Here is a 27,798-nt window from a genome sequence, read left to right on the forward strand (position 1 = left end):
AAGTTATGTATATTTAACGAGACACAGAAATTAAATCTTCCCATCTCGGGGAATTTGGTGTCTTTTGTTTTCACTAAATCTATATTACTTAATTTTTTTTCTTTATTTTTAAAATAGACGATGATTAATCGTGTTTGTTTTTTTTTAAGATTTTTTGGTAAGCATTTGCTAATTCTTATTTTGAATTTGGTTTTTTCTTTTAAATATTATGAACCGAACAGTAGACAGACAATTTTTTGGGTTTCAATGATACGTTTAGTATTTTAGTATTTTTGTACCACTACTGGTATAAATAAATCGATTAGTTCTAAAGCGTTTTAATTCTCAATTTTATTACACTTTGCATTTTAAGCTTAAAATAGAAAAGCCAGAAAACCAGTTCATTAAAGGATAGAAAAAGATGAAAAAAAGTTATTTTCTAATTCTTACAACTAGACCACCTTCCCTATTCATATTTTTTACTTACTAGTTAAAAATATGAATAAGGCAACGTGTGGATAACTAGACAGAAAATAAAACAGTATATTCCAATCATAACAAAAAAAAAAAAAACTTTTATTAACACCATAAGAGTTTTTTTATCGCATTACCGTAAAAATAACAACACCGACTTTCGGGGGTTGACTAATAAAAGAGAATGAGAAATAATTTACGCGAAAACAAAATCAGCAGATGTCATTCCGGAGGCGCTCTATTCAATTACTTTTGTAAGTTAATTTTGAGTGTATTTGCATTTTTATGATTTTTATATCAATTCTTCGCATTGCTTAGTTAAACTTTCTCGTTATAAGGAGAAAGGACGACATTTTCATCAGTTTATTTAAATTATATGGTACAATTTTCGTTGCTTGATGATTTTTATGACTGAGGGGAGTGCGTCGTGTCCCTCTATTTATGGAAAAGTTCATTGTTGTACTTAATTCCTATGTGAGAATTTTGTCTTTACATTGTACTAAAGGTAAAACTAAATTTACTTTTTTTTTGTAATTAAAAGTACTTACATATTAACTTCTCGATGCCCTTATGTATTTGTTACAAAGTTGCCGCAACTATAGTGATGTGGATTAAAAATAATGAAGTGATTTTTAATCTCTTAATAACAGGTACCTATATTGCCTCAACCCCGTTTTTTTTTTATAAGCTTTATTAACCTTAAGATTGACTGCTAGACAAGGCTGTAAGGCTGTAAGGCCGCCTTTAGCGCAACATATTATGTTAAGTTGTGAAATAAAGTTTAAATAAATAAAAATAGGTGTTTGTTTCCGCTCAAGGCTTCGTCAGTGTAGTTTAAAATTGATTAAAAAGTAAAAAAAAAAAAAAATGGTTTAGTTTGTTTTGAGTTTAGAATTCTTTTTTCCTTATAATATTATTATAATGAAACGATTTTTTCGGATATTATCGCGGTTTATTAGATACCTGACATTTCGGATAGGACTTTACAGCAACCATAGTCACCACTTATAATATTAGTACAGATTCTTAAAATTATCAATCCTTACTACGTAATTTCCTTAATAACAGTTGGACGTTTACATATTTTTTTATATTCTAAAAGCGTAAATAATGAGGTCAATTTAAGTCTGACACACATTTATACCTACTTTAACTAATAAATTATATTTATAAATTAAAATTAATCGTTTACGTTTGAAACTAATACATTTCATAAAACAAACAATACACAAAGGATTAGTTAAAAATTCAATTGTGCGAAAAATCCGGTGTGCGCGACCGTCTGTCAACAACGAGGGGACTCGCGAGATAATATGAGACAACAAGACACATGTAACGTGTAGAATTATGGGGAAAAGGCTTTCGTAACATATGCCAACATACCATACCTTTGCTATGGACCAGTAATATTAAGCTATCCATGGAGTCCCGAGAACTCAAAACAAACATGAGTGAGAGTTGGAGTGAAAAATGAAAAACACAATTTCTGTGACTGATGGCAGATCACAAGCTCATTTGTTGTTACGGAAAAGAGTTATGTACCCACAGCTTAAATATTGGTCGTAACCACAAATGAAACTCTCCATCGGTTGGGCGAGTCATTTATTCAAATTGGAAAGAAAGATTACAAATACAAAATATTCATCCCGAGCGGGAACCGAACCTGCAAACCGTCGGTGTTTTAGGCAACTGCTCGCACCGCTACACCAAAGCCGTTGTCATTATCTATTTAGTGATAGCGATATATTTATAAACAATTTCCCTTAAAATTTAAAAATTAAGTTCTAATTTCTACTTCTGTGTTTTTAAAATGGAACTATTATCTTTTAAAATATTTTGCACAACTTCCACTTTCTTCATGCCTAAATATCATAATTGTGTTTGCTCGAAAACGAAAAAAAAACCGACTTTAATTACATCGACAAGAAATACAACCTACGTAGACGAAGAAAATTAACAAGCGCCACTAGTCGTCACTACGATTTTCGAGGGTTTTCCTCGATTTCTCTGGGATCCCATCATCAGATCCTGGTTTCCTTATCATGGTACCACACTTGGGATATCTCTTATCCAACAAAAAAAGAATTATCAATATCGGTTCATAAACGACAAAGTTATCCTCGAACATACATTTAAAAAAATATACGGTCGAACTGAGTAACCTACTCCTTTCTTGAAGTCTGTTTGTTAAAAGGCAATTAATAAATCGTAATAAAAAAAAAAAAAAAAATATTGGTAAATATGGTAAATTAACATTATTGAAATTAATCTAAAATTAAATATTATTATCAATAATTTAAGAATAACGTTAGTATTCTGCGCTCCTTCTCTATACCCCCCGGTCCCAGTTGTTATCATGTTACCTGATAGCGATCGTTATTCATAGTAAGAAATATATCCGCCAACCCGCAGCGTGGTGGATTAAGCTCTCTGATCCTTCTCCTACACGGGGAAAGAGGCCTATGCTCAGTAGTGGGATATTACAGGCTGAAGCGAATACTCCTTCTCTATATAAAATATAAGTGTGTGAAATTTCATACTCCGCCGTCCGCGCAATTTTTGTTAAAAGGAGTACAAAGTTTTTGCTTCACGTATTATAATATATATAGATAAATGAAAAATACGTAATTCCACAATTAATCGAATTAACAAAACGTTTACATTCGTCTTAACAAACTGAGACGAAAACGTTTCGTCGTGGAACGTAGACGATTAAATATTAACCGACGAATTAACTCCGCCTTCGCTCGTCGACACCAATTAAGCGAACAAAGTAGCAAAGTAAATAACCAGTTCGAATTAATTTTGTAGCTCAATGCTTTGGGTACGTACTCGTAGTTTGTTCTATGACTGTTGTACGATGTATGACTTATTTATTAACTTCGCTTAGTACTATTGTCGATTGTCGTCTTTGTATTTAAATTTAGGGTATTAGGGATGATTTGTTTAAATAGTTAGTGAATCTTGAATCGAGAACGTTCTTTGAATAAATTAAAATATGTGTGTCTATAGTGTATATTTTTGTTAGAGAAAATTGGGCTTGAAGGACCAAAAAATTAAAAAAAAATCGTTTTCATATCGTTCACGGTTAATTTCATGGAAAACAATCGTTATTTATGTTAGGTATACCATTCACTTAAGCAAGGTGACGAATTCTAGCTTTTCCTATGTAAAGATGAAGTCTCTCTGTAGTAGGACATTTGCAGGTTAACTCAGCTCATAATGGCGACAATTTTATTTATTCAAACTCTTCAAAAGAAAACATAACTCGATTCACTGTATATTTAAATTCAAACTTATTAAAAAATATTTATTTTAAAATAATAAAATAAGTTATTACAGGTTGCGTTTAAATATAAAGATATATTTAATCATCTCTAATCCATTGAAGTGTATCGGATCACTTCAAAACATACTTAATATAAAATTCTAAAAGCTGAACCCTAAACTATCTAACAAACAACGGAGCGTAACAATTGGAGCAGGAGGAACCAACTGGTCTTGCAGATTAAATAGTATTTTGGTGTGTTAGATATCTCAAAGGAACACTTCTATTCGATGCTTGTAAACTTATAGGATTTTAGTAGGGAGCCCATAATGTAAAACTTACAGATTTTTTAAATGGTTAAATAATATTATAAAGAAGACTGACTAAGAAGATTTGATAAATAAATTCAATGAAACGGAAAGTATTTCTTCACAAATAATTAAAAAGTTATTAATTATACCTTTCGAATTATAAATGACTTTTAAACTTTACGCACGTTTGACTTGGGGAGAATGCTAGTGTATGCGCGACGTGAGCGTTATGAAAAGTGTGATCGAGCGAGGCGAACGGAACTTCAGAAGGAGATATAAGTTGGTGAAGATAGAAAGAGAGAGGATTACGTTTCGTAAGTTTAACTTCAGTCGTGTGGTTTAAAGTAGGTACACTCGTTTTTTCTCTTTTCAAAACCATTCAAATTAAATAATTTAATCAGTCAAATTTTTAAATACCTAGTTTGAGTAGGTACTCTTTTTTATTTATAGTTTTATACATGTATGTTACAGTGAACTTTCGCTAAATTTAGTTCCGTAACTTGTTGGTATTTCGTATCCCATATACGTAAAAAGGACACCGTATAATATTTTATAACAAAATTTTTAGATCCTATTACCAAAATTGTTCTAGAAAACTTCGTATTTTCTTGCTGTAGCGATTTTTTTTTAACAACCGTAACCGCAGTTACCCTACTCTGAACAGACGAACTCGAGTGTCCCCATAGTTACGGATTATCCGCAGAAATGCGCAGCGTACTGCCAATGTGGTCGTATTTGTTTGTTATTTGCGGGCACGCTTCAAACACACGGTACAAACGGCTCGGTACAATCAATAAACTGTCAAAATTGCGGTCTTGATATTTGTTAAATAGTTGTTCCATCATTTAATTTTACGAATTTTTCGTCAAATCCGATTTAAAATTCACCTTGATAAAATAGAGAGAACGTTTTTACTATTAAGTAAATTTTGTGTTTCAAGTTGTTACAATATGAAAATTATATTTATGTTTAAGCGGATTATTATTTCAAACAAGCTCATGGTTATTTTTTTATTTCTATGTATAAAAAAATATTTGCCTTAATGTGTGTGTGTGTGTGTGTGTGCGTGTGTATGCGTGCGTGTGTGTGAGTGCGTGTGTGTGTGCGTGTATTATAATTTTACAATTAAAAAATTACTACGAATAAAAAGATGGATAAAACATTTTTATATCAACAAATTAATAGAAACGAAAATCATAATAATCTGAGACGCGTATCATATCTGAGCACCCTTCAAACCGATTAGTTCCGATACAAGTGTTACACGCGGTCCTTGGCCCCTCGGTCTTCTCGGTCCATCCCAGAGCAACATATGGCTTAGAGGGATTAGGATTACTACTATCTATTTATTGTCAGTTGTACCGTGAAATATAGTTTATTGTTTGAAAATGTGGCAAGTTTTTAATAGGAGCATCTTTTTGTGTTATTTTTTCATAAATTTACTTCATCATCATCATCATTGGCCTTAGTCCATCTATTGCAGACGATTTAGACAGGGTCAGACAGACACTGTGTCGCCTAGGATACTCTTCAGAAAAACGCAGTTTTTTTTTAATTTACTTACTAAGTAGGTATATAAACTTTAAGTATTTAGGAATCACCAAACAAGTACCAAAATAATAAATGAACGTGAAGAAAAAATCTATGAAAAAAGCATTAAAATAGTTATTACAGATAGTTATATCTATCTATTTGTTTTGATGTATACGTAAGTAATTTTGAATTGTGTTAAATTTACATTAAATTAATTCAATTATGATTGTATTTTTTATTAATTTCTAAATAGGATTCTTCACCTTGGTCATTTTGAGGCATAAAATAAAGTGAGATACATAAAAATTTACAAATTATAAATTCCTATGTAATTGATTTCAATTATTGTAAAAATTAAAAGAAAAATATCTATTTTCTATCAATTCTACAAATTAATCAATGCGTTCAAATCGATACATTTTAAATAATTAATATTTCACTTGCAAATAAAATTCATAAAAAAAAACTTTGACACTGATAGAAAAAAAAAAATGTATTCAATACAAATAATTTTAATCGAAAACATTAGCATTCAACGATCATTGTAACTAACATACAACCCTAACATTAACTATTACTACTATTGAAATAATTAAAATTGTTTAGGTTGTAGATGCAATCTCAAAATATCCTTCTATAGATAAGTTAAACTCATTCAACCTGCTACACATATTCCAAAAAAAAACTAAAATAAAACAAAATCACGTGTGTATCAAATTTGTATTCACAAAATTACCACAGAACGCCGTTACGCGACTAAAAGCAACATATGCAATCATTACTATAATGTAATGCCATTTAATATAATCAATTTGGACTCGTGGGCCGTCGGCCGGGGTGGCGTAAATTAACTAGTCACACCCCTAATGATCGTCGGCTCGCTACTGTTAAGGGTTGCAACTTGGTGATTTAGATACGACAAGATTGATAATAAAATGTTGACATATTGTATAATATGCTATCATCAAAAACTAAACTTTTTAGTTATAATGAAACAGCTTTTTCGGATTCTATCGCGGTTTATTAATTTTTTTTTGAATGCCCAACGTTTCGGATACTTTACAGCAACCATGGTAACGGGAGGACTCTCTTGTCATCGGACATGAGTTAATAAACCGCGATAGAATCCGAAAAAGTTGTTTCATTACAGGTAATAAGTGGAATTCGTGTAAATATTAGTAAACATTATAGTATTTTGTTTTGTATTTTGAGGGCGAAATGAAAACAATAAAAACGTTATACAAAATATAAGTTAAGGGGAAAAACTTTTATTGTATATTAAAATGAGCTGTAGCCGAAATTAGTGTTTAAGTGGAGTGTATATGTTACAGAAGCAGCTTCTCCTTGACGCGATATTAATAATATCTAAAAATGTTTATCTAACTAATAGTTATCATACTAAATAGTACTAAAATAAATTACATTTATCCATAAGATAAAAGCTAGTAGGTACAAATATAGTTAATTAAACGTTTCTTTAAGTTGAACATTTAACTTTAAAATGGGCAATCCCCTTTTATTTAGAACGTTGAGCGTCCCTGTTGATTTTTAACATTGGGGGCGACCAAAAATATCAAGTGGTGATTTATTAGGAACTGACATGTTTTGTTAACTTTTAAATGATGTCTTTTTGAGTGAGCGAGGGTGGATTATGTTGGGTTCTATTTTGATTGTTTTCTCTTCTTCATTAATATTTAATTCGTAAGAACTTTTTTTGTTTAACAGCATCACAAATTTAAGTACAGATTCAGTGATTCCATTAAGAAAACTCAAAAGCTATTTAGCCGACTTCAAAAAAGGAAGAGGTTACTCAATTTGACCGTATATATATTTATGTATGTTCGGGGATAACTCCGTCGTTTATGAACCGATTTTAATAATTCTTTTTTGATGGAAAGGAGATATCCTAAGTTTGATACCATGATAATCCAGGATCTGATGATGGGATCCTAGAGAAATCGAGAGAAACCCTCGAAAATCGTAGTGATGAATAAATAGTGCGTTTGTAAATTTTTGTCGTCAACTTACGTTGTACGTTTGTTACGTTGTCGATGTAATTGAAGTCGGTTATTTCATTTGCAACCAATTTATATAATTATTTTATTCCTAAATTATAAGTGGTGGTAAGATCATTCTAAAGTTCACCATCTTAGAACATTTTTCCGAAGAACATTGTTCCTTAGAACATAGGTACCTACTTAATATTAAAAAATTAAAAAAATATATATTAAATATATTTTCTGTTTTAGGAATTTTATGTTGTACTATCCAAATTTTATATTATCACTAACGTGAAAAAAAAACGAGTGTGCTTTAGACCACACGAATGAAGTAAAACTTCTTTGTTGCTCCTACAGTAATATACGAAACGTTACTCCCTTTTTCTATTTTCAATAAATTATATTTCCCTCTCAACTTCCGTTCGCCTCACCCGATCACACTTTTCGTAACGCCCTCATCACGCACTCACCAGCTTACACCCCAAGTCAAGCGTGCTTAAAGAATTTTTACTTCAAAAACTTAATTTATAATAACATAAGCGTCACGTTCGTAGAAACACTTGTAAGTATTAAAAGATCACAGAAACGGCACATATAAATTGTTTACAAAAGGAATACCGACCCTCGCAGGGGCGTTGCGCCATACATTATCGCCCTTGCCCCAAATATCACCAATTGATATTCGATACACTAAATTCACACGCATTATTTGTGTATTTCCATCGCTTTTGTTACAAATCGACAGTTCACTCTGGTTTATTGGCCGGTAAAATATTCTGGTTCTGGTACAATGGTAATTTCGTTCGCTCGAATTGTATCATTTGTAGTTAATGTGGCTATTTGTTTTAATTGTTATGGTGAAATGCTATTGCAATCTGCAGTTGTAATGTAGATATCACATGGCTTCATAAGGATCTTTAATGGAAAAAGTGTTGTCACGGCATAAACTATATTGTATATTATAATTAGTAGATAAGTACAATTAAAGACACACACATATACGCATATAATGTTATGTAAAGTCTTAAAAATGCAATATATAGAGTACCTACTATAGTATAGGATGATAAAAGTCAAGTCGAAGCCTAAGCGTAAACATTACACGAATTATGGTAATTAGCTTAGAACGATAGCTCTTTCAAAAGAGTATTGTAATTTTTTACTGGTGTAGTAGTGCGTGTGCCATGTACGCGCCTTAACACCGGTGGTTTCCGGGTTCGAGTCCCGTTCGGGAAGAAATGCTTGTACTGTTTGTGTATGGTTGTCTTGTGTTGTCCTTGTAGATCTCCCCATCGTGCCTCAGAGAGTCCCGGTTGTTATTATATAAACTTGTTAGAGATCGTTACTCATAGAATATATCCGCCAACTCACAGTGAAGCAGCGTGGTGGATTAAGCTCCAATCTTTCTCCTGCTCATCAAATCGTATTAAAGTTGTACACAATTAAAACTCATATATTTACAACACACACAAACACACTTACACTGCACTGCTGGATCGAATTAACATAAAAATAAATTTAATAATTTCTGCATAAAACAGGATGGAGGCTACAAACTTGGCGCTGCCTCCTCGAGAGACGTTGAAGCCACGCTCGGAGCACAAAGGTCTAGAAATGAATAGTAAGCCTAACCAAGTAAGTACAATTTACACAGTTAAAAATGTATAATAATACAATGTATTGCTTCTTTTATACAAAGTTCATAATTACCATCAGCATATTATCTACCATTTTCTATGTCTATAAAAATATGTTAATTTGATAATTTTTTATCATTTCATTTTACTGCAAGTGATTAAACACGACTGTTAAAAAAATCTAAGTTATACCTAATCTCTCAAAAACCTCTCCATCAAAACTGTTCATTGAAGCGTGACACGTGACAAAAACTTGTCACTATTATACCAATTCCTAATAATTATTCCGATTTCATAATGAAAAACACAATACTTTTTAATTAGATAACGTTTTTATTGAAGAAAAAAAAAGAATTACTCATTCGTAACTGTTTCCATGTATTGCTGCGAGAAATCTATAGATTATTACATACTCTAGTAGGTACTAACGATCGCGGGTTCGAGTTCTGTCAGGGCTACTCTGTGAGGATTTCTTAGCTATTTATTCACTAGTGACCCGCTCCGGCTTCGCACGGGTGCAATGCTTATACTAAATATTCTACAGAATGTCTTTATTTATAGTGTGAAGCTAGCTTATGACATGGTTATTAACATAATAATAACAACATTCAAATATGCGTCGTTAAATTACACGTTGTTACAGAATACGTTGAAGAAATAAAGGTTCACTGCTCGTTCCCCGTAGGTGATAGCGTGATAATATGTAGCCTATATGTTGACCCAACTTCTTAATAATATTCATGTCAAATTTGAAGTAAATCCACGCAATACTTTTTGAGCTTATCCCGGACATATATACAGACAAACAGACAAAAATTCTAAAAACTATATTTTTGGCTTCGGTATCAATTGTAGATCACACCCCAAGTATTCTTTTAAAAAAATATTCAATGTACAGTTTTGACTTTCCTACCATTTCATTATATGTATAGATTGTCTCAGAGATACAAAGCTGTAAGTATATAGAAAACATATAGTAAAAGTGTATAAAATCTCGATGCAGACTATTTTAGTAACATGTAATATTGTAATACTAAGTCATGTATTTTTGGTAACAGGTCGGAACGGTACTACTATATGGCGTCCCTATAGTGTCCCTAGTCATTGAAGGCATCGAACGGCTGTGTCTCGCGCAGATATCGAACACTTTGCTGAAGCAGTTCTCCTATAACGAAATACACAACCGACGGGTGGCGTTGGGCATCACCTGCGTTCAGTGTACTCCAGTACAGCTGGAGATACTGAGAAGAGCTGGTGCGATGCCGGTGTCTTCACGGCGTTGCGGTAAGTTTATTTTTAATAAAGTTTGCCTGATCACTGTTTCATATTTGGTCTAGTAATAATAAGTTTCAATACCACAATAGTTTTAAATCAATTAAATCTTCTTTTAATCACTTTTCAATGATATCGTGTGAAGCATAAAATAAACGTTAAATAATGGCGGGATACGGAAGTGGAAAAACATATTTATTAAAGTAAAACTTCTGTACGCACTTTTAACTGAGGTAGGGCACAGCAGGAATTTCCTGTTCAAAATATGGAGCAGCCCGACTGGGGTAGTACCTCGACCTTACAGAAGATCACAGCTAAATAATACTGTTTTCAAGCAGTATTGTGTTCCTGTTGGTGAGAAAGGTGACCAGAGCTCTTGGGGGGATTGGGGATTGGGTCGGCAACGTGCTTGCGATACTTCTGGTGTTGCAGGTGTCTATAAGTTACGGTAATCGCTTACCATCAGGTGAGCCGTACGCTTGTTTGCCGACCTAGTGACATAAAAAAAACGCACGGTTGATTTGGGGAGTATGCTGGTGAATGCGTGACGAGAGCGTTACGAAAAGTGTGATCGGGTGAGGCGAACGTAAATTGAGAGGGAGATATAAGTTAGATGGAGCTAAAGAAGTTTTACTTCAATCGTGTGGTTTAAAGCATACTTGTTTTTATCATGTTATAAAGCTTCAAAATGACAATCGCAGTAGGTAAGTCCTGTAGAATCAAAAGTGTCCATACTGTGACTGTGAAAGTTTTGAATCTTATAGGTACAGGTGCTGTGATTACAGCGCCCTCGTTTTAAAACCTACATTTAATTTACATTGTATACAGCTATTTTTATTTTGTTATTTGTAATTCACAACATTAATGAAGAATTATCCATTCAAACGAATGATTAATTTAAGGCTCTTATTGTAAATACTTCACGAGAAAACGTACTTATCTCGCTCCGCTATACCTAATCTTGAGTACTCATGTAAAAGCTGTTCTCGGGGGATTACATTCGCTCAACTCCCAGACTTCCCAGTACGAGTGTAAACGCTTATATTAAGTTGTTCTTTAAATTTAAGGCATGTTATACTATAAATACGTTTCAGCCTGCCTTCCCCATGTAGGAGAAGTATCAGAGCTTAATCCACTACGCTGCTCCAATGCGGGTTGGTGGATACATTCCCTACTATGAGTAACGATCGCTATCAACTGTACATGATAACAACCGAGACCGACGGCATAACGTGCTCTCCGAGGCACGGTGGGGAGACCCACAAGGACTGCACAAACACACAGACCACGGTAAACACCTATATGGCCAATACAAATGTTTGTCATGTGCGGGGATCGAACCCGTAACCGCCAGCGCAACAGGTACAATCCATGGCTGTGACCGTTGCGCCAACGCGGCGTCTATACTATAAATAAATATCTTTAAAATAAGCACACGGTCCTCCATGGTCTGTTCCTATGGAGCGCAGGTTTAGTGCCTGTGTTTTAGGTAACAGCCGACTGATATAGCTACAGTTTTTTTTTTTTTTTGATAAATATATCAATAAAAGATACAAAAAGAAATCATATAGGTACATAGTCGTATAAAAAACGAGAAAGGGTTCGTCAAAGGTGTACAAATACATTTTTATTTACGCCTTCAACATTTTAAAAATGTATATTATAGTATCTTAATAAACAATAATTTACACATAATTTGAGCCATGATAGAGGGAATGCCGTCCGTTCAAATTAAATCAAATAAAACCCACTTCATTTAATTAGGCGATATAACTAACGGTATATATAAAATATCATCTATTATCATCCAATAGCCACAAATATTTCAAATGAAATAACCCGTTAGTATTGTAATAAATGTCAAATGATATATTATATTTGTTTAAACTTGTGTTAGGTATGATAACCCGTCGGGAAGCGGAGCGTCTTTGCAAGTCGTTCCTAGGCGACAACGCTCCTCCGCGACTACCTGACGATTTCGCATTTGCCGTGCACCACGAGTGTGCTTGGGGTTGTCGAGGTGCATTTTTACCAGCCAGGTAATATTTATAGAAGTCAAAATATGTTCACGCCGTCGCTATAGTATTTAATTTTGTAATATGCATCGATCGTAATGAAAGTACTATTAGAATGAATTTAATATCGCGTAATCTTGTTGTAGTTTGTTAAGTTTCAGTTTTGAGATTAAGAATGAAATATCTTCCTTCTTAAAAGTCGGTTATAAATGTATATCATACACTTACTGTAGTATTTGATGTACCTAGTGTTATTTTTAAAAATAATATAAGTGTTTTAATACCATACCTACCTAATAATACATAATTCTTTTCGAATAAATAATTATCGTATTGCATATTTAAAGCCTTAAATAATAGATCATAATATAAAATCTGAAAGTTGAATTTCAGCTTTCACTATTATTTTGCTATCTCTTTTTCTTAAAATTATCCGTAAAATACAAATTTAGTATTATGTATAAATAAACCGTAGTGATTTCAATCAAAAAGTACAAAATACTTTTTTTTTTATTAGGTACAACTCGTCCCGAGCGAAGTGCATCAAATGCGCGTATTGCGGACTTTTCTTCTCTCCAAACAAATTCATATTTCATTCTCACCGCGTCGGACCTGGCGATAAATACGTTCAACCTGACGCCGCAAACTTCAACTCATGGAGGCGACACATGAAGCTCAGTGGAAGTCCTCCCGTTGAGGTGGTTCACGCCTGGGAAGATGTCAAAGCTATGTTCAATGGTGGTACTAGGAAAAGAATGCTGTCTGCTGCTAGGTGAGGGATATGCTTTTTTTTAGCCATTAGACATTTAGATTAGTGAATAAGCCGGTGGGTTGTATGCTATTAAGAAATAGGGTCACAAGAAGGCCGGGTATTATATGTCGATGAAGAAGAGTATGAAGATTATGATCCAGAGAATTATCATCTCCATAGGAAGGGAGTAAGCTTTCAGAGTTCTTGTAGAAATTAGTAGTGGAACTAAGTTATCCCTTAGTTGCCTCTTATGACACCCACAAGAAGAGAGGGGGTGGCTATATTCTTTACTGCTCTAATCACACAGTGAAATTTACAAAATATCACATGAGTTAATACATGTTTTTTTATTTAAGAGACAGTCACTTTATTAAGTTCGGTTTAAAATTGTGCCTCAGAAGGGTCCCAATTCGCAGGCCGGAAGTGGAACCTGAGGCCAAGCGCGCGGCCGCCAGTCCGCCAGCACACACGCCAGTGCCAAGACTGGCGGATTATGTATGGGGAGCGAGGCTTCCCTTACCATACGCCTTGCCATGGCTGAAACCAACTTTGTGGTCACCTGGTAAGTATTGTAGTAATTGTAGAAAATCTCAAAAAACTTTACGACACAAACCACAGTAAGACTATAAAAAATATTCATCTTTTAGTTTTAAGTAACACATTTGTAATTATAAATAAATTAGAAAATCAAGATATTATCAAAACGTGAAAATCATGGATAAATAATACTGCTCTGAAGCAGTGTTGTGTTCCTGTGGTGAGTAAGATGACCACAGCTCCTGGGGAAGGTCGGGGAAAAGGTCGGCAAAGCGCTTGCGATGCTTCTGGTGTTGCAGGACTCTAAACGTCATAGTTTTACTTTTTTTTTTCTTATTACATCTATATAAACTGACATGGAATTTATCTTTTTATTGCTTTTTATTATTTGTTTAATTTCGACTGAATCTTAATTCTACTATTATTATTTATTTTATTTTATTTTTTCTGTTTTTTCTTTGGTTTGTTTTTATGCTTATTATTATGATCAATTTATTAATCTAACTTGTTATTGTACGTTATTTTTTTTTTTTTGGAATGTTAATTAATGTGACTAATTTGAAATGTTAATTAGTGTAAGTGGTAAATCCGTACTGATTAATAAATAAATAAATAAATAATAAATAAATAGTAACCGTTTACCATCAAGTATGCCGTACGCTTGTATGCCGACCTAGTCGTATAAAAATAAGTATAATGCAAAACATTCCTATAAGCCTGTTGTACTGTACAGCTGTGTAGCTGTACCTGTTACATTTTTTCCAAGGCTAGACGAAAACTAGGATAGTCTGCTTCTGATTGTACCTAAATCTATGACTACATTGACATATAACGTTATCGTAGGCGCATTAACTGCCTTAAGTGGCGTCGGAGCTATTGAGGAACCCCGTGCCTTCCGTCCAGTGCGCTCACATCGTCTCGAATCGCCACAAATTTCGCCCGTAGTTTCACCATCAAGATCACCTAACAGGTAATTTGAAAATTGATATATATATATATGTAGGTTCGGGGATAAATCCGTCGCTTATGAACCTATTTTGATAATTCTTTGTTGTTTTGTTGGAAAGGAGATATCCCTAGTTTGGTACCATGATAAGAAAACCAGGATCTGATGATGGGATCCTAGAGAAATTGAGGGAAACCGCATAACTTTTTACTGGGTGTACCGATTTTGATGATTTTTAATTTAATCGAAAGTCGATGTTTATCATTTGGTCACATTTAAATTTCATTGAGATCTGATTACAACTTTTTGAGTTATCCCTAGTAATACGTATTGAAATGACTTTTATTTCGACTATGTATTCCTTGTCGATGCAATTGAAGTCGATTATTTTTTGTTTACTAACAATTATTATTTTCAATAAATAGTACAAAAATAATAAGAAGTCACTGTACATGTAGATCGCCAGCAACATCACCAAGACAATCTCGGTCTCCGCTGCGATCTCCGCTCCGCTCTCCACTCCGCTCGCCCGCCCGCTCGCCCCTCCGTTCATCGCCAGCCCACTCCTCTAAAAGTGACAGAGATAGTGATGAAAGTGTCGACATTGAGACCACAGAAGAGGATCAGACGAAGGACATGGTGAGTTTATTACACGTACCTACCTACACATTAAAAATAATTGCTGAAATGTACGTACGCGCATAACTTTCGAACGACTGCGCCAAATTGAATTATTCTGTTTTACCTTTGTTCGTTTTTATCAAGACAAGGTTTGGATGAAATATATTTAAAAAAAAAATATTAATTTCGAAAAATTAAATACGGCGATATGATGTCCTCCGTGAAGCCACTGTACCTAAATTATAAAAATGAGACTGAAAGTTTTATCATTAATGGATTATACAACAAGATTTAAGACTGTAAAAGTGTTAAATTTTTTAATAATTAACTAATATCAAATAGCTAAAAAGTATATTGTTCAAAAATTCGTCTTAAAATTCATTTATTTATTCTAAGCTAAATACTGTCGCGGTCTTCAATCTAATTTCGAATGCTTATAAACCGCGTAAACGTTTCTCAAAGATGCAATTTAATATCTAAGTACTGGAGCAATCGTATTATCTGGCAACATTCGAACCAAACGGAGCTCGAATTGGATCCAATTTAAAAAGTTCGAGGAAAATTTTTCCAATCACATCCCTGACGTAATCTGCGATTAGACTTCTTTTTAAGTTACTTAGTGGCGTTTTACAATTTTCATGAGTAAAAATAAGTACTTATAAATTATAATATTACTGAACCGAGGCAATAAAAAAGTATTTCGAAATTAAAACATCTATAAGATGAAATAATCGTAATTGAAAGTTATGTTACTTGTAATTACGTAGCAAAATTTAAAAATTGTATAAATATTAAGCCTGTTAAGGTAATCACGAATAAAAAATTAACTGATTAATTCAAATTTGATTCAGAACATTCGCCATTAAAGTTTCAAAGTGACACATCCCTAGAGGCGCCGCCATTTTGTAGAAACGGCGTACACGAACATTGCACGTCGTAAACTCTGTAATTACTGGCGTGCCGAATTCAAATGGACTTCATTTCGGTTTTAAATAAGAGAAAATGTTTAATTTAGCGCTGATCGGTTTCCCCTGCACCAATTAATTGGGGATTTACTGTTTGTACGATAAAAATGGAACTTTTTACAATTCCTGATTCCTTAATGAACGTTAAATACGATTCCTTATGTACAGTTTTCTTTTGATTTGTAAATAAATCGATACTTAGGATTTGCAAATGAGCAGTGTATTCTTGACTTTGTTGCTTTTGACTTTGTGAATGTAGGTATATATCCAACAAAAATAATTATGACATAACATTTTAATACCTACGAATTTCTTTCTTGTTTTATCTTACAATTTGTAAATATGTGAACTGCTGAGAGAAAAAAAATACCTGCGCAATCTGAAAATGTTCCATTGTGTAATTTTTTCGTTTGTAAGAAAAGAAAAAAATACTCCGCCATATGGCTTACGTTGTAACCTAAATACGATTTCAGATAGACAATTGCTTTTGGCGGTTATTTGCACAAATAAAGAGGTCATGGATATAAAAAGTCTTCATACCAGTCTCATAATTTTTATTATTTTTAACGAATGGGTGAATGTTTAGTTAGATGTTATTTGTGTTATATCGTGTTATTGTCATAATTCGTATTTAAGACAAAAGTATACCTAAGATATTTGAGAAAAATAATATGTATTTTTTCACTTTTTAATGAAGCAACGTTGACTCAATTCGTAATTCGAAAAAAAAACTAAATACCACGTCTTTTTAATTTTCAAAATTAAAAAAAAAAAAACTATACAACTATAATACAGCAGCTTACAGCTATATGTATTTAAGCTTTAAAAATGTAGATAGCGGTGTTCCTACAGGATTGTCTGACCGAATAGGGTTTTTGACTGTTTTGTTATACCTACCTAAGTATTAAAATGAAGCAGCGTATTAAAATCCATTTATTTCTTACTTTATTTTAACTCTTTTACTTTGATTAATTCTTGATTTTCTATACTAAGCCTTGCAATATTTAAATAACAAATTATAATTAATCAGAATACTCTGTGATATTTTGTCCTTTTGCTTCCTTTTTTAAGAAAAAAATTTAGATTTTTTTTTGAGATCTACAGTGCAATACTTAAGTAATAATTTTTTAAATCAAGCAGATTTTGATGGAATACTTTTTCACCAGCTATATAAATTGCAAGAGAGATGATCGTGATTAATAACAAATCCGCCATTGTCTGTCTGTGGGGCGTGTAATTAACTACCCTCGTCCCGGGAGCCGCCGTATGTCATTCATATGCTTATTCAATTAACTATCGCCTGAGGACATTGCTCGATACATTGTGTATTGCAATGTATTATCTTGGTAATTCGAGAAGAAAAAATTAGTATAATAATATCTAGTATGCAATCATATTTGATATAGGTACTTCTAAATGTTTTGTTTATGAAAACTTTAAGTAATTAATAGTTTTTGAATATTATATTCAATTTATTACTCATTCTGTACCTTCTTCCCGTATCAGCACATTATCTATTAACAATATTTTGAGTCTCTGATTTACAACGATCTTAAAAACAACAACAGCACAACAACTAGACACAAAGAAAACACAAGAGCAAATCAATTCCTTACAAGCTACAACTACTCCTTTTACTACTCTGCATATTCTTATAATTATTTAAATCTACACTTGGCTCTAATTTTACTACAGACTACCTAGTAGTAGAATTAGTTATGAATTACACTGTAGTTTCTTTATCAACTAAAAGTAGCACGGGAATAAGCAATGTCTAAACACAATAACAAATCTGTCCCACCGCGAGATAAAAAGAAACATTTCGATCGTTTAAACTGCAAAAACGTGACTAAGGCGCAGAGCACACGGCACTGATTTATACCGACATCAAGTGGGACAATTGAATCGTCTAACAAAGTATCTATTAAGGACGTGACCGGGGTGTGAAACCGCCCTTGTTTCGGTGTTGTCTTTAATGTACGTTCTGAGGATTAAGGTCGATTCGTCTTTGTGATTGGAAATGTTTGTATTCAAGAGACCTCTTAAAAATATGTCTGTTCTGTTTGGTTCACTTGAAAGTTTTGTAAATGTTTGAAGAAAAAAATTAGGCTGATTTATAAGATTTTTAAGCTATTATAGTTATAGTTATCTTTTATATTTGTGAATGAAAATCTGTTAAAGCTTATTTATCTACACTAATGTTGTAACATTCTACTTATGTTTCCAATACTTGACTTATAATTACTACTGTTATAGCGCAGACAACAAAACACTCAATTTAAGCAATTTCACATGATTGTATAATATCCACATCGATATCGTAAAATCTCATTATAACATCGCGCGCATGCGCGCAGCTGCGCTCTCATTGGTTAGATTTTAATGGCGGCAAAATCACTGTGACAATACACGTACGCGTGAATTTAATTTAATAAATTAAAAGTTAAAAATGGATAGCGACGATGATATCTGTACGCCTCCGGATATTCTAGAATTGGCAACAAAATTAACTCACTATATTTTGCCAGAAAAATCTGGAAAATTATATGAAAATTAACATTAACTTTCAGAATTGTACCATCCAAAATTTGAACAATTATTATAAATAAACTATTGTCAGCTTTTACTCTTGTTGTTTGATTAATTGCATTAGTGAAGATAAAGTAGTGTATGCAACTGCATATAACACGGGTATTAAAACACTCGTTACTATTATGAAACTCGCTGCGCTCGTTTCATAAACTCACACTCGTGTTTTAATACCCTTCATTATATGACAGTTGCATAAACTACTATTATTCTACTGCTGTCAAGTCTAAAAAGCATGCTTCATATTGTCTGAGTGGACAAAAGCAACACTTAACTTAGTGATCCAGTGTAAGTAAATTATCTAATTCATCATCTAATTTATTACTCTTAATTCAGTGATATGTTTCTCTTTCTACTGTGTTGAAAATTTTAGCTTATATTACATTTCATCATTACAGCCTCAATAGTCCACTGCTGGACATAGGCCTCCACAAGTTTATGTCAAAAGTAACGTGAACTCATGTGTTTTGCCCATAGTCACCACGCTGGGCAGGCAGGTTGGTGACCGCAGTAATGGCTTTGTCGCACCGAAGACGCATTACATTTAACACATTTATTACATTTAACATTTATTTAATTGCATATGAAATGTTTATAGCGTCGTAGAATATAATATCTCTCTCATTTCTTTTCAAAATTATTTTGCTTTTCCAATTTCTTCTTTTTATCTTTAAATCTATTTTTTCTGTCTCTATCTCTTTTTCAACAGTTACAATTAAAATATATATACATCGTATCACCTGTGTCTCGTTACATGTCTGATCGATTGATACTACAGAGTTATTGTCCCCATCAGATAGCCATAAAATAAACAGATTTTCTTATGTAATAAAATATTTTCAAAATCGATCTGGCTGACAAAAATTGTTTTTTTTTTCGTTATGATTGGTTTCAATATGTAGTAGTTTGTTATTAGCTTTTTAATTTTCTATTTAGTAGATATTAGATATAGTTTTTATAAGCTGTAAGCTATCCAAATAAAATAAATGCGCTCAAACACATATTCTTATAACTTATATAAGAAAAGTAATTTATGAAACATCGTTTTTGTTTTATTCAAATTAAATTTACCTAATGCATGCTATAATATACATAATTAAATTAAAATCCATTGACGCTTGCCCTTATAAAATATTTACAGAACAAACCCTTACTTTGCTTATCGTCGACATCTATTAGAACAACGACGTTTTGTTTACAAATCGACTCAAGGTTTTAATTTTGTTAAAATCGACAGTTCGTCGCAGTGATCGAGCGTGTTTGTGAACGCGCCTTTATTTGAAAAGGTGTCCTGTATAGAAGAATTCATTCCTAAATCTTAATACTCTGTAAAATAATTTTTATTAAATCAGAAATTACAAACTTTAATTTATAGATAGATATCATAGTTAGTAAAATAGGTACAGGTAAAGTTATTGGTAGTGTAGTATCTATCGCCAATCTTGGGGCATACCTACAACTTTTGAGGAAGGACAAATTCTTTTTCAAACACAGATACAGCTGTACATTTTTATTTATTTATTGTAAAACAAAATAGCAAATAAAAAAGCACAATAAAAAATACACCCAAAAAATCGCAGTAAGCAGATTGTAGGTGTACATATTTGTATAGATTGGAAATCAAATTGAACAATCATACAACAAAGTATTTTGATAATTTTATACAGTTAAGTATTACTTGACGAATAGTTTTTCCCCTATATGACGTATATCTTAAAGTAATGTGTAAAATGTTCCTTATTCAAGGAGGCTTCACAAGCATATATAGTATGTATGTATGTATGTATGTGTGTATATGTATTATGTTTTATATGTATGTTTATGTTTTTACTCGACAATTGATATCATCCTAGGTGATACGCATAGTATCTCACTTCTCTTTGTACCCTACCCTACCGCTTTCAATATGCCGTGTCCGATATGCCCAAAGGTTGTCTGAAAGAGATCCTTCTTCTAGCGTAGCCTTTGTACATTGATCTTTATTTCCAATATGTTATTGTTATGATTGATGTTGTGTAGAATAAAGAGTATTGTTATTAATAATCTTTAAAATGTCTTCATATTTCATATGATGGGACAACTGATTCGGAATGTAGACTCTGCAGAGGAGAATCCGCAAGAAACACAACCGTTACATGTTATTTTGAAGAAAAAAAAAAAACTATCAATCCTTATAATTCCTAACCTACAGTATAACCTTCGTAGATAGACAAATTTGCAGCATATACAAAATGTTTTAACGTAATTAAAACAAAAGAACAATATAGAAACAATAATATTATGAGAATATTGATGTAACAATGTAGGTACGCTTTTATGAGCTCAGGGCGTAACACTAAGCTGATTGAAATCTAGATCTGGCTTAATCAGATTTAGGATTATAACTGTTAGCACAAATGGTATTGTTTGATGCTAAGTAATTAAATTATTTTAATGTTGATTCGAGTTTTGGATTATACGATTTAGTTGAATGAAATACCTCATCATCATCATCATCATTTCAGCCTATTGCAGTCCACTGCTGGACATAAGTCTCCACAAGTTCGCGCTAAAAAATTACGCGTGATAAAAAATGTGTTGCCTATAGTCACCAGTAATTATACGCTTCAGCCTGTAATATCCCACTACTGAATGAGAAGTATTGGAGCTTAATCCACCACGCTACTCCCTTGCGGGTTGGCAGATATGTTCCCTACTTTAAGTAACGATCGCTATCAGGTATTTATGATAACAACGAATAAATATTATAAATATTTCGTTAAAAAGGTTTTTAATAAAAAACATTTAATTAACATTCACCACTAAATATCTATAAAATAATCTTTACACTGAACAAGTGATTATTAACGATTAAACAATTATGCGCTGGCAACCCTTCCTTTGAAGGGATTACCCTTGGGGTCCCGAGGCGCGTTAATTACTAACGTTACGTCAATCAATCGCCTCTAACGCCTTTATTTAAATAAACATTGTATATAAACAAGTAAATAAACGTTCGATGTTTGGATACTAGTTGAGTCTTACGGTTTTATCTGCTTTATAGCGACCGCTCTGGTGTAATAGTGTGTGTGCAGTGTCGGCTGCGTTTAAATACCGACGGTCGCGGGTTCAATTTCCGCTCGGAGTGGATATTTGTATTTATACATTAACTGAGGTAGGGCACAGCAGGAATTTCCTGCTCAAAATATGGAGCAGTCCGACTGGGGTAGTATCTCGACCTTACAGAAGATCACAGCAAAATAATACTGTTTTCAAGCAGTATTGTGTTTCTGTTGGTGAGTAAGGTGACCAGAGCTCCTGGGGGGATTGGGGATTGGATCGGCAACGCGCTTGCGATGCTTCTGGTGTTGCAGGCGTCTATAAGTTACGGTAATCGCTTACCATCAGGTGAGCCGTACGCTTGTTTGCCGACCTAGTGACATAAAAAAAAATACAAATATTTATTTCAGGTCTGATTGTTAGTCACATCACAACACTTCTTGAAAGGAGTATAATTTAGCTGTGATCGTCTATAAAGGACTGGTATTTCCCCAGTCGGGCTACTCTAGATTTTGAGCAGAATATTTCCTGCTGTACCCCACTAGTTATCTATGCCTTACCTCAGATACAGTTAGTTAGCTTTCGTTATGTGTTGTGTGTTGTGTCGCGGTATTTGTGCTTTGGTCGTTAGTATTCTTGGAACTGCGATACAGGATCCTAACCGCAAAGGAGGACGTTAGGTAGATGGAATTTTTTATTATTTAAAATTAGTATTTTAAACTTAGTAATTCCTAACTGCAGTTTCTATTTCGTGTCCTATTATCCTATACCCAAAGTTAGTCTGGAAGAGATAACTCTATCAGCTATAAGACCGCTTTTGTACATCTTTCATTTTATGTTTTTTTTGTTGTTTCTTCTAATGGTGTACAATAAAGAGTATTATTATTATTATTATTATTAGTTTTAAGTTATATTAAGGTACACAAAATATAAGAATGTGTCTACACCAGTCAACTGCTATTTATAACACAAGCATTAAGTTGTTTCTCTTTGCAGCAGGCAACCGTGTGTTATTAAAGATATACTCGTAGTTACAGGTAGTAGGTATAGACTGAATAAGGATAACAACAGTAACATCATCAGTCATCTATAATCAATAATAATAACATATGAACAGTTCAGTTCATAAATTATATCTACTACAGTAATTAGTATATACTTTCGAACGAAATTATTTCAATTTTTACTCAAAGTTCGGGAACAGTAATCGCTCCCGTGTGGCATTTTCAAGGGTCGCCCTTGTATTTATTTGATAGATAGCATCGCTAGTGACATTCGTTAAATAATTCGATTCTAAACTTATGAACACACAATGAAATAATACTAGGGGCTAGTTTCTATTATCTATATATGCGTAACAAAATTGCAACTCGCCTATGTTTGTATAAAAACATAAAACACTTAAAGGATAACTGTACAAACTGAAGGACCTTACAGGAGTCTTCACTACGTGTTTGTTGATTCTTCATTAGTTGATACTTTTTCAAATCCTATAAGGCGTAATTTGGTGGTGGTAATTTCTAACCTTCTTCCTTAATTGATAAGCTTTATAACACGAAAATTTACAAAAATATATTTTTTATAATTTATTAAAAATGTCATTTTTGAATAAACAGACTAAGCTTATCGTTAGATAAGAATTGTTTGTTCTATATTATTTTATAATAAGTTTAATCAATACAAATAAACTAATGATGGACGTCTGTCTTTGTACGAGTATACATTACATGAAAAAAATACTTTATTTATATAATGTTTCTGTTACGTATCTTGTAGTTTTTCTAATTTAAACGTATGTGAAGTCATTGGGTAGCAAGTAGCCTACAATAAATACAAACTATAATACTTCTTAAGTATCTTTACCACCGAACCCTCAAATTCCGTATAAGTTCAGTCAGCGTTTAAATAGTTTTTGTATATAATCTTGTGACTAAACGGCTCAATAGAGGTCTTATATGTAGGTACAATGCTTTTGCCGCAATTTCAAGCATCGTATTTTTTTGTGACTTATTTAACTATATTATTAAAAAAAATTATACGTGTTTAAAGCAAAATTATATAAATATATTTAGATTTTTATATTTTTCTGAGCGTGGTTTTAGTTTAGATTTGTAGTAACAGTATTAAAATTTAAAAGAAAAATATTGAATTACGCGATGTCACAAACAAATATAGTCTTATTAATAGATTATTTATACTGTTAATTTTCTGTGTAGTAAAAAAAAAACTGGGAATAAATAGAAAAACCGTCGATGTCGGGACACATTTAAGCTTTACCTATAATAGATGGTAACAGAACAGTTAAATCAAAGCTTATAATCAATAATGTAATCAGCTGTTAACTGTCGCATAATTACGTAGAATTCAGATCACTTATCTGTATAACAGTTTTATTCAAATTAGTAGGTAACTTACTACGGTACTATAATACTTATAACTATCGTATTATTGTTGGTTTACTTTTCATAACATTGGTTACAAATGCCGAGGTGGCATTTAATATTATATTTTTACTTACCTACTTAGTTTTGATGACATTTCGACGGTTTTTATCGGTTGGGCCGTGTGCGGAACATTAATTTTGACGTTCGCTCCGTACAATGGACTTATGATGCGTGGATGATTTATATATTGACTATAGGTTGGCGAAATGGTCACAGTAAATGGATGTTGTACTAGAAGTCATGCCTTCTATCTCCATAAATGTAAAGCCAACATTACAACGACTACTCGCACGATTTATACATCGGAAAGAGTATCTACCGTTTCGTGTTTACAAATTTATAAAAGAAAATTTTAACACAAAATAATAGATTTCAAATATATTAAAAAAACAATGTTGCTATACAAAAAGGTAATATTTTTTTCTTTGATATATACCTAGCTATATTTTATAATTATTTGCGAATTGGTACCTATCTTTATTGAAGATTGTAAATTCAAATACCTATGTTAATGTGGGACAAGATGAACCAACACACTAAAGAAATACACAGACGCATAATAATAAGAACTTCATGTATACACTCCAATTAAAACACATACACATAAATAAGAGCCAGTTAATGCAAAAGAAAGCTTTATTAAAATCAAATAGTGTTCACGATAAAAATCTCGTGACCCACGCAATAATTATGGAAGGTAATCGTCATTCGATTTATTTATTTAAAACAACGCCATTGTGCAACATAACTTAAATAATTACAGTGATACTGATCGGTAAATATTTAATAAGTAAAGACTTTTGTACGCTAGAAGGGACGTTGTGTACCTCATAAATTTTAATTTTGAAGTAAAACTTCCTAATTGCGTCACGATAAATAAACAAACACCTAAATGTGTAGGGTTAAGTCGACAAGAGAATGAGATATAATACATTATACAGTATTTTATATTCTAGGTAAAAAAAAATCTCTCGTAGGCAACTTTCAGAAGTTTCACTTCTGTCGTGTGTGAATCGTACACACATAATTTTTAACCGACTTCCAACAAAGGAGGAGGATCATAATTCGATTGTATTTTTTTAAATGGACTATTTTTTTAATGTTTGGGTGGACCGATTTCGATATATTTTTTTAAATCAGAAGGTTGTACGTGCCATTTGGCCCCAATTAAATTTATTTGAGATCTAACAACTACTTTTCGAGTTATATCGAATAATGCGTTTTTACTTGACTATCTTTTCGTCGACCTACATTTTATTATACCGCATAACTTTTTACTGGGTGTACCGAATTTGATGATTTTTAATTTAATCGAAAACTGATGTTTATCATGTGGTCACATTTAAATTTCATCGAGACCATTTCAAACGGATATAATATTAGTCATATATCCGTATTCGAAATTTTGTATCCGTAACATTCCGTGATAGTAAGTACCAATAGACTATAACGTGATTATTGGTATAGAGTAAAGACTATTGTTAAACCAATCACGTAAATTTAGTGTATAAAATGACACTTCTATGAAAACGTTGTTAAGTCTTTATACAAACTCAATAGCTTTTAAAATTAAACAACAATAATTACTGCGAGCTTTTGTCCGTTACGACACTGTCATAAAACTTTTAAACAAGGGAGCGCTGTTCAAACTTTGTTTCATTTATTTGTAATTTTTCATTAAAAGAATTTTGAATGATTACATTACCAGGTAATTCGAACCCGACACTTTTTTCGATCCCGGGCTTTCTGGATTGACGAAAAGTAGATTCTGCGATGATTCCAAGGTTTTAGAATTCCAAAAAAGAGTTAAAAACACATTAAAAATAGACTTGATTCAGACTTTTGCAATTATAATCACATTTTAACTGAACTTAATAGACACTATAGCGTCATTAAATAATCATAATTACTATTAGATACTAATTATTTAACAAAGTATTTTGTACTATAAACTATCAAACCCCAAGTCTTAAATATTAACATTTCACTGAAGTAGCTAGATACCTACTTAGTTTTTAAATTAAAACATCGAAAAATTATAGATATTATGCGTAGACATTATCATCTATCAGTTAAAAGTTATATTAAAATGTTGTTTTTTGGGATTCAGAAAATAAGAATGTAAAAATAACAAAGAATCAAATGTCTGATCACCTTACATACCTACTTCTTCATTTTACGTTTTGTATAAAAATTAGAAATGAAAAGTGGACGCGCGTTGTATTTTGCTAAATATATCTTTTTTTTTATAATTTTGATGTTTTAAAAAATATTTATAAGAAATTGATCAATGACATATTATAAACGACGACGCGTTGGCGCAACGGTCACTGCACTGGTTTGTGACTGTTGCACTGGCGATTACGGGTTCAATCCCCGAACATAACAAACATTTGTATTAGCCATACGATGTTAGATGTTTTCCATCGTCTAGGTGTTTATGCATTCCCGGTTGTTAAAATGTACACTTGATAGCGATCATTACTCGATCATAGTAGAGAATATATTCGCCAACCCGCATTGGAGCAGCGTAGTGGATTACTCACTGTTCCCTCTCCTACATGGGGAAAGAAGCCTATGCCCAGTGGTGGGTTGTTACAGGCTGAATTTACTAAATAGTTCATTGGTTAGTTGTTGAAATAATGATAAACATTTGTCCATCAACGGCCGAAGAAGACCGAGAAGTCTTGTGTCTTGTGTGATTTTGAACTGACTTCCAGAAAAACATACAAACACATACATTCAGACCACGACAACATCTGTATGATATTTCAAAGAAAATAATATTATTCGAAACGTAGTTTTTATAACGACTATTGACGTGTACTTTGCGACTATAGGCTTCTTGCTACTGGAGCAGTCTTGCATTCGCGGACTCGAACCACGCTTGAACCGCTCAAAACAAAACATTGTGTAAGACACATATTGGTGTTATTGTTATATGTCTTTTCAGATCCTCGACACAGAATTTAGCCCTACATGGACTCGTTGAGCATATGGTTTATGAAATTTAAAACCAAATTCAATTGGGAAATTTTAACTAACTTTTTGCTACGGGTAAATTATATAAAATGTAAATATAGTAAAGTTTGAGTAGTCTAGTTTGAAGTCACAGTTATTAGTTAAGTGATAGGCGATATTCGATTATTACAGTAATCGGCCGTTCGTGATACATCTGATACTAACTCAGTCGTGACTGTAATCGAAGTACACACAGTACTTTAGCACGACACCCGTATCTAGTTTGCTTTGGTTTTGTTGTTATTCATACGATTGGTACAATTTTATCGTTAAAGATATTTTGATAATAAAACTATGTACATACTGATAAGTAACTAAAATTACGCGTCGGCAGTTGGTTTTATGCTTCTGATATATCATAGATATTTTTAAAGAAGCTAACGCCCGCAACCGCTC

General features: G+C 32.7%; 1 protein-coding gene across 1 annotated transcript in view; it reads left to right on the forward strand.

Moving 5' to 3' along the window:
• The first annotated feature begins 9,107 nt into the window (after positions 1–9,107).
• Positions 9,108–27,798, forward strand: part of LOC123658990 (SKI family transcriptional corepressor 2) — a 28,488-nt gene continuing 9,797 nt past the window's right edge. Inside the window, exons 1-7 of the mRNA XM_045594275.1 lie at positions 9,108–9,200; positions 10,261–10,486; positions 12,372–12,513; positions 13,007–13,261; positions 13,639–13,802; positions 14,621–14,747; positions 15,182–15,362. Coding sequence (XP_045450231.1) covers positions 9,108–9,200; positions 10,261–10,486; positions 12,372–12,513; positions 13,007–13,261; positions 13,639–13,802; positions 14,621–14,747; positions 15,182–15,362 — 1,188 coding nt within the window. The remainder of the gene's footprint in view (positions 9,201–10,260; positions 10,487–12,371; positions 12,514–13,006; positions 13,262–13,638; positions 13,803–14,620; positions 14,748–15,181; positions 15,363–27,798) is intronic.

Source organism: Melitaea cinxia, chromosome 13, assembly GCF_905220565.1.
Source record: "Melitaea cinxia chromosome 13, ilMelCinx1.1, whole genome shotgun sequence".
NCBI lineage: Eukaryota > Metazoa > Arthropoda > Insecta > Lepidoptera > Nymphalidae > Melitaea > Melitaea cinxia.